The sequence below is a fragment of the Eptatretus burgeri genome, chromosome 11, assembly GCF_056783735.1.
Source record: "Eptatretus burgeri isolate ZD-2024b chromosome 11, Ebu_testis_v1, whole genome shotgun sequence".
NCBI classification, from domain to species: Eukaryota; Metazoa; Chordata; class Myxini; order Myxiniformes; family Myxinidae; genus Eptatretus; species Eptatretus burgeri.
Window position 1 is genome coordinate 58,972,853 of NC_140971.1, and position 13,484 is coordinate 58,986,336.

General features: G+C 44.6%; 1 protein-coding gene across 1 annotated transcript in view; it reads left to right on the forward strand.

Annotated features, from left to right (window-relative positions):
* LOC147017186 (myc proto-oncogene protein-like) overlaps positions 1 to 5,137 on the forward strand; it is a 5,499-nt gene extending 362 nt beyond the window's left edge. The window contains exons 2-3 of the mRNA XM_085846641.1: positions 112 to 801; positions 2,271 to 5,137. Coding sequence (XP_085702767.1) covers positions 201 to 801; positions 2,271 to 2,878 — 1,209 coding nt within the window. The 5' untranslated portion in view covers positions 112 to 200 and the 3' untranslated portion in view covers positions 2,879 to 5,137. The remainder of the gene's footprint in view (positions 1 to 111; positions 802 to 2,270) is intronic.
* The last annotated feature ends 8,347 nt before the right edge of the window (positions 5,138 to 13,484 follow it).

Below are 13,484 nucleotides of genomic sequence, written 5' to 3' on the forward strand. Positions count from 1 at the left end.
ACCGCCAGGCAGCCCCTTCCCAGGACCCCTACCATCTCTCTCGGGCCCCCAGCCAGGGAAACTTGTGAGCTTGGCGCTCCCTCATTGTGTTGTTATTGGTGCGTTTCGCAGGCGAAGCCCACGCATCCTGATCTCCGATCGCCGCAAACACCAGACGGACGCTTCCGTCACAAAGCAGAGAGACCAGACCCACGGTCGAGATGGCTACCGAAGACCCTTGCGCCATCCTCGATTTATTCGACTGTGAAACGAGCTTTTATCAACCCCCTGGTGCCGACATCTGGAAGAAGCTTGACTGTGATCTGCTCACGCCGCCCCTTTCCCCGAGCCGCTGCGACCTCGATTTCCTGCTTTCGTCCGAGACCTGGTCTTGGGGTTCAGTGGCCGACCTGTGCGGGGACGCCGGATCGAGCAAGGACAGCCAGCTGCAGGCGTCGGATGCGCTGGATTTTCTATCCAGTCTCTTGGAGGAGCACAACGAGCCGCCCGATTCGGAAACCGAACAATGTCCTGAGGTTCTGCAGGACTGCATGTGGGGGGCGTCCTCGTGCTTTGAGCTCGCCGAGCCGTCGCTGAAAGAGAGTGCGGTGGCGACTCCTCCCACTCCTTCCACCGATCCCACTCTTCTGCCTGCCGTGTCCGGCTGTGATCAAGATTCTCAGCCGTCTAGCGAGGGATCGACCGATTCGAACTCAATCTCGGCAAATGAGTCTCCGTGTCCGGAGCCACGCGGTTGGGGTCGACCGCGCAAGCAGCCCCTGTGCAGACTTTCCACGGGTCTCGATACACCTAGTGATTCAGGTGGGTTTTACTCTATTGCCATGATTTCTCTTGCGGCGGTTGTGATCATGAGGTTGAATTTAGTGGTGACAAAGCGTGATATGGTGGAAAATGACGACTGCGGTCACTGGTGTCGATGATCATGATAAACGAAATGCTGCTGATGGTGTTTGTGTTGATGAAAATGGTGGTGGTCGTAATCATGTTGGCGGTCATACCGGTGGTGGTAAACATTATAGAGATGCGGTGTTGATGCCAAGTTCTCAAGGTCCCACGGTTTACAAAACGCGTTCTGTTTACGCATTTCCCACGCACACACGAACACACAGCTTCACACCTTCCCAGAGCATTCCACACGAAGCCCCTGGCGATCTTCTTACAAACATTTTGAGACTTACCAGTTGGACAGATGTAGGACTCGGCTCGGGTTGTTGTTGTTAAATGTCACCCCAGCCTCCCACCACCCACACAATCAGAGCCAAAACGCAGACACAACATCATAGTGGATACCTCCCCCACTTTCTACCCGTGTGGATGATCAAACACTGCTGTCTGGGTCAGCATGCACTGCTTTTGCTGGATTCGCGCAAAGACGAAACCGCAGCCGAGCCCGCCCTCGATTCCCGAAGTTGCGGAGAAGCAGCAGCTGCGCAAGTTGGTCTCTCGAGTTCCAAAAGAACCATGTTTGACAGTGTAGGAAAGGTTTCAGCTGTCAGTTCCTTCCGCCTTTTGTGCGATTGCGATGCATCCACAGAAATATTCCGCCTGCCAGGCACTGTGCAAGGCTCGGTGCATTCTGCTTCAGCCAAGAAAAGCTTGTATCATATCCGCAAGAGGCCACGACTGATCATAACAGAATACAAGACGTGTTATCGTCCAACTCCATTTCTCGGGTACATGATGCTGTAACGCTCTTCCCGTCTCAAATTTATCTCCGCTCTCCCTTCCTGACTCGTTTTGAAAAGCATCGCAGATCAAGTCGATTAGCAGGGGAGCTGAGTGAGCAGAATACCGATGATGATCGATGCAGCTGCTGCAGCAAGATTGCTGCCGGTTGCATCATGAACGCACGCTCGGCCTCGTCTCGGACACGTATCACGTGCGCCCTGTTTGGCAAAAGTACCTGCTCTTTCGCGTGCTGGCTGTCTGCCTGCGTGCTTTCCGTGCTGTACACGAAGCTTTCGCGATCACGTGGGCTCGCCACTCCCAAAATGGCACCACGACTCTGTGCCAGCTCAATGATTGGCCCAGCTGATCCATTGCTTCGGGAATATCTGGCAAACCTCGGGTGGCCTTGTTAATCTATTTTAAAGTTGAACTCTAATGGATAACTCAATGTTTGGGTTCTGTCATGTCTCTGCTCTTTGATAGCTCAACGGATACATTGATTGTAAAAGCTTATTAGTTGCTGTGATGTTGATTAGTTGCTGTGTCAATCATGAAATGAGGAACATTCATAACATTGCTGTCTCGTTCACCTTTGCCCTCAGAGGAAGAAATTGATGTTGTGACCGTGGAAAAACTACAGTCATCAGGATATAGGACTTGTCAGAAAAATACAAACACAGCTGGAACTCGGCTACCACCACGGTGCACCGTTCCACCAAGGATTGCCGGCACCCTTCCGATACACCAGCAGCACAACTACGCGGCACCGTCACCTCCAAGTCCCCCAGCCAAACGTCCCCGTCACGACACACAACGAAGCACTGGGCTCCACGCTTGCCGCTGGGTGATGCAGGACGGGAGGATGAGTTGGAGTTCTTCAACAACAGCCGGCTGTATGTCACGGCAAAGCAGCGCCGGAAGCAGTGGTTCGGATTCTTCCGACGACCTGGAACGACGGCGGACCCACAACATTTTGGAACGACAGCGGCGAGACAGTCTGCGATCGTGCTTCACCCGGCTTCGTGAACAGTTGCCTGACCTCCGCCACCAGCCTCGGGCCGCCAAGGTTGCAGTGCTAAGAAGGGCCGCCGAGCATGCGCGTGCCCTGCAGGCAGAAGAGAACCGCTTGCACGCTGAGCAGAAACGTCTCCAGACACGGCAGGCACAATTGAGAGCCAGGCTACAGAAGTTGCAGCCAGGAAATGACTGACTGGCACCTGCTTACATCATTGAAGCTCTTTGTCTTTGAAGACTGAACTTTTCATCTCTACCAGTTAACACCCCTCCTTGAGGCATCAATTTCCATTCTCCCCACTTGCCTGAACTGTGTTTGGAGGTACCAGTCTGGCTGGTTTCCCCTGGCAGTGCTGGTTCCATCAGCTGGCTATTGGGACAAAAACAGAGAGATGGAGAAAGAGAGAGAAAGACATTTTGTCCCGATCGGAGGGCATCAGTGAGAGATAGCTGCATACTTTTTCTCAAAGAAGTTGAGAAATTAAGACAGGCCACAGGCCACTTGAACATACCTCATCGGAATGATATGATCACATTTCTTGGGCATCTCATTGCAAGACTTTGCTCAGCAAAGATTTCCAGCAGATCTTTCACAGCCCCGCGAGCTGGAACCTACAATGGCCATCTGTACGTCCGAGCACCCCTTTCCGAATACGAGCTCTGACTTTCCCCTTGGAAGATCGATGTGCACGGGATGCTTTCATCAAAAGACAATCGTGGAAAGGTCGCTTTGCATCAGAAATAGCGTTTCAAGAAGGTTGGTTGTGACAATCACGTTCGATAAACCACTTCAGCAAGGAGTTTAAAAAGCCAAGTGGAAAACAGACGTTTTCGGGGAGACGCCGCCTGTACTTGACTACAACTGCTACTTACCTGTATGGTTACCTGTGCGTGTTGTGGGTCATTGTGCGCACAACTGGTTACACTTGAAAAATGGAATTTTTAATCTGTAACGTAACACTCATAATGCAATAACGATTATTGCCAAAGGTTCATTCATCATATGTCACAATGGAACAGTATAACACATTTCACTGCCCAAACATGTGAATCATCTCATTGATCTGTTGGGCTCTTCTTTTTGATACAAACAATTAAATAATCCTTGCCGTATTTAAATATTTAAATTATCTACTTTGGATTTCATTTTTACAACATTTCTCTTGCCTGTGTGTATTGCTCTGAATGTGTGATGCCACGTATGACGTCATAACCCATTTCAGGGATGTTATTCTGCACAAATGATGAAATAATTATTGATTGGGGGGCAGTGGAGGGGGTTGGGGCTATAGTATGTAGGGGCTTTATATTTGACTGTTTTGAGAATAACATTAGACAGCACTTTAATTGTATTTTCACCAAATTACCCTTCCCAATCACTTTGCTTGTTTGGTTTTTTTTTTTTTGGTTTTTTTTCCATCGTGAAATTTCTTTTTAAATTTTTAATAAAGTAATAAAGTACAAAAGGTCTGACGTATTGGATTTCTGCCATGAGGGTGTTGAGATTTGAGGAAGTAGAATGCCAGGGAAGGGGACTTGAGAACGACCGGCTTTCTGCATATTTTTGGAGGATGTGGGTGCTCACCACTGCAACTTGACATAATGAATGGTTGTTTAACTTTACATGACATGTTAATCCTTCTTCTAATCTCCAAAACGACTGAAAGTCCTCTGAAGCTGCTGAACATGCCTGTAATTTTGTGGTGAAATCGAACATTTCTGCCTTTCTTTCTATCCTTGCATCTTTAGGGTCTTGCACGATAGCTTAGCGGTATCCTCACTGCCCTCTGAATTGTCCACCCTGAGTTTGAATCTCGACCTAGCCATAAACTCGGGGCGATGCATCAGTATGAGAGACATCTGTCGGATGGTCGTTAAGCCGAGAGACGGGTCTACCAGCACTGGTCGTTGGTGGACATTATTGATCCCACAACGTCTTTCTCGAAGTGTCGGTGAGTTATTGTCAGCACCTTGAACGTCAGGCTTGGCCACCAATCCCACAAGAAGGTGGGAATGATTGCAACTGTTAATGAAGCAGTCGTCGTCATGGTGGTAGTGATGAACGTGACTACTGCATACCGACCCTATCAGTCAATGGTATTGGCCTATATGGGTCTCGCTCCAACCCCGCATCACTCCTGCCACTCTTACTGAATCTCCAAAAATCGATCTCATTGTAAAAAGGTCCATCATAAATAAAATAGGGTTTGATGATCATTCAATTTGGTTCTGGCTCAACATTTATCATTTTCTTTCGCAAATGCTAAACAGACATGGTTCATCAAAAGTAAAGAGTAATGATTGTGAGTTGGACTTCTTGTTCTTATAATTAATTTACAAAGTGGGATTGAGAAGGAATTCTTTGCACTTTTATGCTGTGCATGTCTGTCTGTCCAGTAGAAGTCTTTGTGCGTACAGATGGGTAGTGTGGGACGTGGGATGAAGAAGCAGAAAGGGGAGGCTGTGTCATTGCAAACATTTCTTTAACTTTAGTTTTGTATGACCAAAGCTCTGCTTTCCATCCTACAATATTGAAATAAAGTTTCGGGGAAACTAAACTTTCAGGCTAGAGAAATGTGTCCTCTTGGTGTGTATGATTTCGTACCATGTCGTTCTCTGGATTTGCTAAATGTAACGTTTTAAATGATTGATGAGACCATCCGGCTCTGAAATTGTCCTTGATACCCCGAGACATCGGCCAACCAAACCTTTTGAGAGAACACCATCCCTCCATCATGTCGGGATGGTGTTCTATCAAAAGGTTTGGTTGGATGTAGGCTACATCCTCCATCCATATTCTAACACTGAGCTCTTCATGCTTTTCAGAAATATTGAGTGCAGTTTGTGACAGTAAAAAACAATTGTTTCAACTACCATTACCTCCACCACTGTAGGTAACTACCATTACCTCCACCGAGAACTTTTTTGAGTGATTCTTCACCTTTGAGTGATAAGGTGAAAACGATAAATAGCACGATTTCTTAAAAACTCACGGACAGATTCGGACAAAACTTGGTGGATGAGTTGGTTAGGTGACGATTAAATTTTAGTTCAGGTCCGAATCCAGATCCGGCCTGTCAGTAGGATACAAAATGTAAACTAATCAGTCTGCCAGAGGTATGCACTCCACCGAGTGACCATTGTAGTTGTAACATTAATCCTGTTATTCCATGTGAATTATGAGATGTTGCAGCAAATGAAGGGAACACTTTAATTATGGCAGTGTGGGTGAATCCAATTAGAAATCTCTAATGGAATAATAGTACCTCTTTCATGGCACCAACTATTCCCACCTTTTGTGGGGTCAGCTGATGGGAAAGTCTTTGGCCCAAGTCTTTCACACACCCGCTGACCAAGCCTGAGGCCCAACTGAGGACAATAATTTGTAAATTGTTCCACGGTACCGGTGACACCGTGGGATTTCCTTACTTTTCGTGAAAGACACCGTGGGAGTGGGATTTTTAACGTCCACTAGTTAATGCTAGAAGATGGGACATCCATCCGACACACCGACATGCAAAGTACCAGTCCGACAAGTTTATAGTTGGATCGAGAATCAAACCCAGACTAGACGGCTCATAGGTAAAAGTGCACAATTAATACCATCAAGTGTGCTACCATGCAAGTAGGAGGCTACGATATCGATAAGTGTCGTACCTTTGTGCCATGCTGCAATATATATATCTGATATATAACGATCTTTCCAACTCCTGACTCACTCATTCACTCATTGACTCACTCATTGACTCACTGATATAAATGTTTTGTACTTTCGAGGTGGGGTAGAAGACGAAAATTTTGTGTACAGTACTGATGCAACTCAAAGCCAATATCCCAGGAAAAAAATCGCAAAACAATTGGAAGAATTCCGTAAACGGAAATATCTGCGAATAAGAGTCAGCCGATGCAGAATCACACTGCATGCAGGTCACATGATCCAAGACAATGGAACTTACACTGGAACTTGTTGCTAGGCAACAACACACCCAGAACAATGAACAAAGAATATTGCCATGACAACAATGGATATATATATATATATATATATATATATATATATATATATATAACGGAGGTTATATTTTCACCCCCTCTTTTTGTCTGTCTGTCTGTTTGTGAACAGGATATTTCAAGAAGTTACGGATGGATTCAGACGAAACTTGGTGGACACGTTGGATGTTTGACAAGGACTAATCAGTTTGATTTTGGGGACGATCCGAATCCAGATCCGGACACGAGACGTTTTTAATTTTTCGAAGTGATTCTTTGCCATTGACAGATGGGGCCAAAAATGATATATAGCACGATATTTCAAAAAGTTGTGGACGGATTTTGACTAAACTTGGTGGATGAGTTGGCTCGGAAATGAGAACAAGCCGATTTGATTCTGGTTCAGGTGCGGATGCAGATCCGGTTCATCAATGGGATACAAAACGTGAACTGTTAAGCCTGGTGGGGGTATGCGCTCTCCCGAGTACCCGTTGTAGTTGACTATGGTTCATCCCAAATACAATCTATTTTTTTTCTTTTCACTTTGAACTGTGGCCATGAAAGGATGTGAAGTGAACAGCTCGACCTTTTCTACATTCGACTTTGACCTCCTCTCTTTGGACAGTGTACAGTTGTAAGCGATTGCAAAAAGTCAAATATTCCATTTCCTATTATATATTTTTCTATTGTTTTGAGAAGTATTACTATTTATCCTTTTTTGTGCTCTTTCCTTGTCCATCCTTCTGCAAAGACAGGCTTTTAAAATAGTCGAAGGAGACCAGACTTCATCCATTGGAAAGGAAGCAATTACAAGTGATTCCATGTTTATGTCTCTGATCTTTAATGTGCACAAGTATTGATATGTTTTAAATGTTGCTAATTAATAGGTGATCTCAGTAATTATCAATTTGTTCATTTCTAAGTAATCGTAGTAATGATAGCACACTTTGAATATTGCATACAATATTTAATTATACTCGTACACCCACATAATTTATGCACATGACATCAGTATCATGTCATCGGGTCAGTGTGCTCCTTTCATTAAATGTATTATCATTATTCCTGACTGCAAACCTCCTGACTGGTGACCAGCAGGACAGAGACAATGTGTTCGTGTGGCAGATGACACTTGTTACTAACAGGTCTTGCAGCAAGTCCTGTGATGGGACTCGACCTGTGCCCTGCTGCCTCGTCAAGTTAGGGGGTTCGATCTGTGTTTATTAACGAGCTCAGTAAATGGTCACGAATAAACAATCAATATGATCATCAAACCCTATTTTATTTATGTTTTTTTTTTTTTTTTTTAAATCATAGAATGAAAATTCTTAACTGGAAAAGTAGCATTGACAGTACAAGCCATTCATATGCAGATAAGTTTTTCAGCAAAATAGATAGTTGTGGATCAAGGGCCATAGCTTGAAAGTAAAGAAGAGCAGAGTTTGAACGGTCGTAATAGGCAGGGATCTTTCAGTTAGAGAGTAGTTAATGAGTGGAATGGTCGAGAGAGAGAGAGAGAGAGAGAGAGAGAGAGAGAGAGAGAGAGAGAGAGAGAGATAGAGATAGAGATAGAGATAGAGATAGAGATAGAGATAGAGATAGAGATAGAGATAGAGATAGAGATAGAGATAGAGATAGAGAGAGAGATATAGAGAGATATATATAGATATAGAGAGATAGATTTAAATTGGTATTACATGAGTACCTAGATGCATTGGAGATAGAGGGGTATGGGGATATTGGTTGGACTTGTAGGTAGATTGTGTGTTGATGGGTGGTAGTTTCTGGGGTTTGTGCAGGGCAGGCATGATGGGCCGAATGGCCACCTCCTGCACCAAATTTCCAATTGTTTAGTCTTGTAACCATAGGGATGCAATCCATGTTGGAATTGTTCACACATGCCACTGATTTGTCTTGATACAAAAAGACGAGGTTTTCCATATTTAGTTTATTTATTCAACAGTGAAACCATTATTCTATCACTGCAGTCACATACGTGATACTTGTCAAAGTTATTTATGGAATATTAGAAAATGATCCCTACTTTTAAAGATTCCGATGAGGTTTTGGGCAATGCATAATATCTGGATTGTTCTTGCTTGTTATTGCTATGTTTTTGACAATATCAGATTGTTCTTGCTATGTTTGATAAAACCATACAAGAAACGGTCCACTCGACCCATATGGTCTTTGGTTCACTTGAACCCAGACATGGATCCCATGATACCAGCATTAAGACATCTCCATTTTGTGATTGAAACATCAACATAACCTCTGAACTCGTCTCAAGTCAATTGGTGACCATGCACACTGTACCCATACTGCACCGTATGTGGTTTTATTTTTGATAGATGGAACCATTTCTGAATAATTTTTCTCGGTCATTGCAATAATCCAGAAAAATGCCCACGCTCAACCGTTCTTTTTCCATGGATTAGATGAAAATGGAATTTTTTTTTTAATTCAAGTTAATGGCATTTGGATGAACCACCAGCACGATGGACCGAGTGGCCCTCCCTGGCTTTGATGAAGTACCGCGAAAGTGGAACACAAAGATGTTCAACATCCGAAAGGCGGTTTTACAAATCCAAATCTCACCATGCGGTGGTCATTTCCTTCCCTGGTACAGACAAAAATGCCGACGTATGCCGACTCAAAAATGGACACCGAGATCCAATCGGTTATTTGAAATTCCCCTTGGAAGCATGGCTGCTTAATTTGGAGCAGAAGTAATCGCTTTACTCTGCCCTGTGCTCAGTTGGACAACGTCTCTCAACACGATTTCCATCCAACAGTCGCACGGTTTGAGCACAGCAGGTACAAGAACGTCCCACTAATGCAACCCCAACAAACACAATGTTGAAATATTCCACCTGCTTCAGCACTCCAGATCTACAATTTGTATTTCTCAAGGTTTGAAAGAAAGACAACAATCATTCCGAGTACGAGTCCTAATCTCATGTTGCAAGATCACACTTCGTGCATCAAGGAGGCAAAGGGCCACGATGGGTTCCTAATGAGACGATGTTGTCAACACTCGTAAAGGAGTATTTAACCCTAACCCCCAAGAGCATGGGAGGAGGCTTATCGCTGTTGTAGGGTTTGTGTGTACAATTAGTGCCCCCAATTTTTAATGGTACCCCAGAGTTTCTTACACCCCTCGGAGTACGAAACCACCATTTAGGTTTTGTTTCCTTCCTGCACTGCCAATTTTTCTCCGAGCTGTATCTCGGAGCCAGATGGGACTTTCGGAATGAAATTTTACATCAATTTTGAGATAATTATTTTGGCCGTGACCTATTTTTTGAGGACGTGACCCAATTAAAAACATTTCAACATTTTCACATAACTCGACTAAGGTTTATCCGATTGTGACGAAATTTCTCTTACTAGATGATTTAGACTTTATAGCAAGACATGTTTAGGCTTATTTTACATCATACCCCTCGGGGTTAAAGGTCAAAGTCAAATATGGCGGTCTGAAAAAAAAAAATGCAATTTTTTTTGTTTGTCATCGCTCAATTTTGCCGACGTGGAATCTCAAATACCGCTTGGCCTTCCAAGATGTTCTTCCATCATAATGGTGCACCTGCACTGAAGTTGTGAACCTGATAATTGATTTGAGTCCTTGATCTGCTTTTTTCTGACTGTGACCTAATTAGCAAAAAGCACCTTTTGGATCATACCTTGGAACAATAGATTGTAGATGGAGACAAATTTTCTTCATTCACATTCTATCCTGGAATGTTCAAGGTTAAGGTCATATGGTAACCCCCCCCCCCCAAGAAAAACAAAAAACATGGCTATCATTGGATTGCGGGCTGATAAGTCCCGGGCGATTGCCAAGGGTAAGCCGGGGAAGGCACACCGGTGACGATTGCTTTGTGATCACAGATACAAGTTAAATTTTGTGATGGTATTGCTCCAAAGGGGTTTTTATTATTATTTTTTGCAGTGAGATGTACCATTCGATGTGTTAACATTGCCAAGTGAGTTCCAGAAACATGGACGGCCAGCTTAACGGCCATAAAATAATGGATGAGATGCTTCAACATGCATCACCCCCTACTGACACCGTATCTCATGTAGATAATAAATTTTTATCCATGTAGTAAATAGAATTGCCTGTATATTTAATGCAGACAGGAGAGTATGTATTTCGTAGATAGAATTGGATGTGATTGATGTTCAAGCTTCTCCATAAACTATCATCGTCAATGTTACTTGTTGGAGACCATTGGTGCTGCCGAAGCAGTTTCTTGGCAGGGGATGTGCATTCTGGGTGGGTTGGTTATGTTGGTTAGTTTGTCGTTGCCTTCCCAGCAGTTAGTCAGGGCAGGAATTTGTAATTTGTTCCGGCGATAACTCGCCTACTCTGCGCTAAAGATACCGTGGGAACTTTAACGTCCACTAATGACTAGTGCTGGCAGACAGATCCTTCGGGTGGATGGCAGACACGAACTATTTTAAAACAAAGCGGAAATGTATGACACACACACACACACACACACACACACACACACACACACACACACACACACACACACACACACACACACACACACACACACACACACACACACACACACACACACACACACACACACACACACACACACACACACACACACACACACACAAACCTGTTTCTACCTGGGTGGAATTACTCGAGATGCTTGAAGCGATTTTCAAACAAATGGGATTGTACAATTCCACAATAACCAATAACTCTGACCCTTACAAACACTCCCCTCCAGTTTCTAGTAAAATCTGATGAGAACCCGATCAGATTACAGGAGAAAAATTTTGTGATGGGGAAGGAATGACCACACATGATTTTCATCAAACTTTGAGGTATTAACAATTTTTGTTTTTACCTGGAAAAAAATTCTTAAACCTGGTTTAGGGTTAAACGGTTAAGGTGGCTGACTGAAGATTTTAGGGTCTTGAACAGTTGTAGCCCCTGTCGTGCTGCCAAATCACACCAGGTGGGTTGGCTCAGCCTGTCATCTTTCTGACTGTCAGTCGCAGCTCGTTGGAAACGGGGCACTGCATCAGCGGCACAGCTGCGCTTTCAGCGATGATGCAACCAGCAGCCACAGCCTGCATACGAAATAATAATAACAACAACAACAAGCCAGAAGCCCGTGGTAAAAACTACCACGATAGAAAAATAAAAAAAAGAAATCTTTTTATTGTAGATCTGTTTGAAAGAGAAACTTTTAGGAGGTATAATAATTCTCCTGTACATTTGGATTCATCTTCAACAACCTTCAGCTTACCTCAGCAAACATATATATATATATATATATATATATATATATATATATATATATATATATATATATATACATATACATATATATACATATACATATACATAACCGCCAACTGACCACAACTTCAGGCCAGATCAGATCTGTGACCTGCTACAGGTACCATGTAACCCTGTACTAACCTGTTCCATGGTCGGGTTCTCATTGACTAAACCGTCTCCCCCACCAGGTTTTCTGGTGAGGATGGTGTTTGGATATGGACACCCAGCAGGATTAAAAACAAAACCTGCCAGAGGACGGAGGAGCTCCTTGTGAGCCAACGGCCATCCATATCTAGTACCCAACTGTGTCTGCGGATGTCCTCCTGCAGTTGGGTTACTTTTTTATGAGGAGGTTGGTGGCAGGATTTGCACTCCGGCCACCGTAAAACCCTTCATTCCGCAAAACACACAAACGCAAAGAAATCTGAAAACCCACTCCGTGGGAGTACCTCCTGTGCAGCTTCCCTTCGCAGGACAGCTCACGGGATGACGGGATTGGGGCAAAGCCTTCGGGACCCCAATCTTTGATGATAGGAGGGAAACCACGGGGTAACATCCCTGGGTCAGATTGCGGGAGAGTGTGTCGGAGTGGTGCTGAGGTGTCGTCCACCAGACGGCGGTCTCCTTGGGTTAACCTGAAGCGGTCCCTTCGGGTGGGTGCCTGGAATGTCCTATCCCTAAGAGAGGATGATCACCTGTCTCTGTTATCATCTGAGCTCAAGCGTTTGGACATCGGTGTTGCAGCTCTCTCTGAGGTTCGGAGACTGGATAGTGGCGAGATAATGGTGGGTGGTTACACTTACTATTGGAATGGTCGCTATGATGGTTAGCACGCCCAAGGAGTTGCTGTAGCTGTGTCCAATAAAATGACTCCAATGATAATTGAGGTAACACCGGTCAACGAGGGTATTATGAGATGAAGGATTTGTCACTCATTGGTGTCATTTCCCTGGTCTCTGTCTATGCTCCGATTGAGACGAGTGATCTCACCGTGAAGGACGCATTCTCCACCATGATCGAGCCTGTGGATGATCAGTGCCCCAGGCAAGATACTCCTCTAGTCTTGGGGGATTTCAATGCATCGACTGGAACTGAGGGGATGGTGATGAGATGTGTGTTGGTCCCCATGGGTCTGGAACTGTGAACCTGAACAGCGCCAAGTTTCTTGACTTTGCAAGAAGTCATGGACTTTAGGGTGGCCGGTTGATGGTTTCAGCGCCTACAAGCTCATCGTTGGACTTGGTATTCCAACGCTGGCAGTGTGGCAACGGAGATTGACCATGTCCTCGTTGATGCGCGCTGGAGGATGATCCTGAACTGCAGGGTCTACCGGAGTGCTCAGTTCCTCAATACTGACCATCGGCTTGTTGCAGAAACTCTGAAGTTGCACCTTAAATCCAGGAGAATGGTACCATCCCAGCCTAGGCTGGATGTTGGCAAGCTCAAGGATGAGAGGGCAGCTGAGGAGTTTGCAAACAAGCTGAGTGGAGAGTTG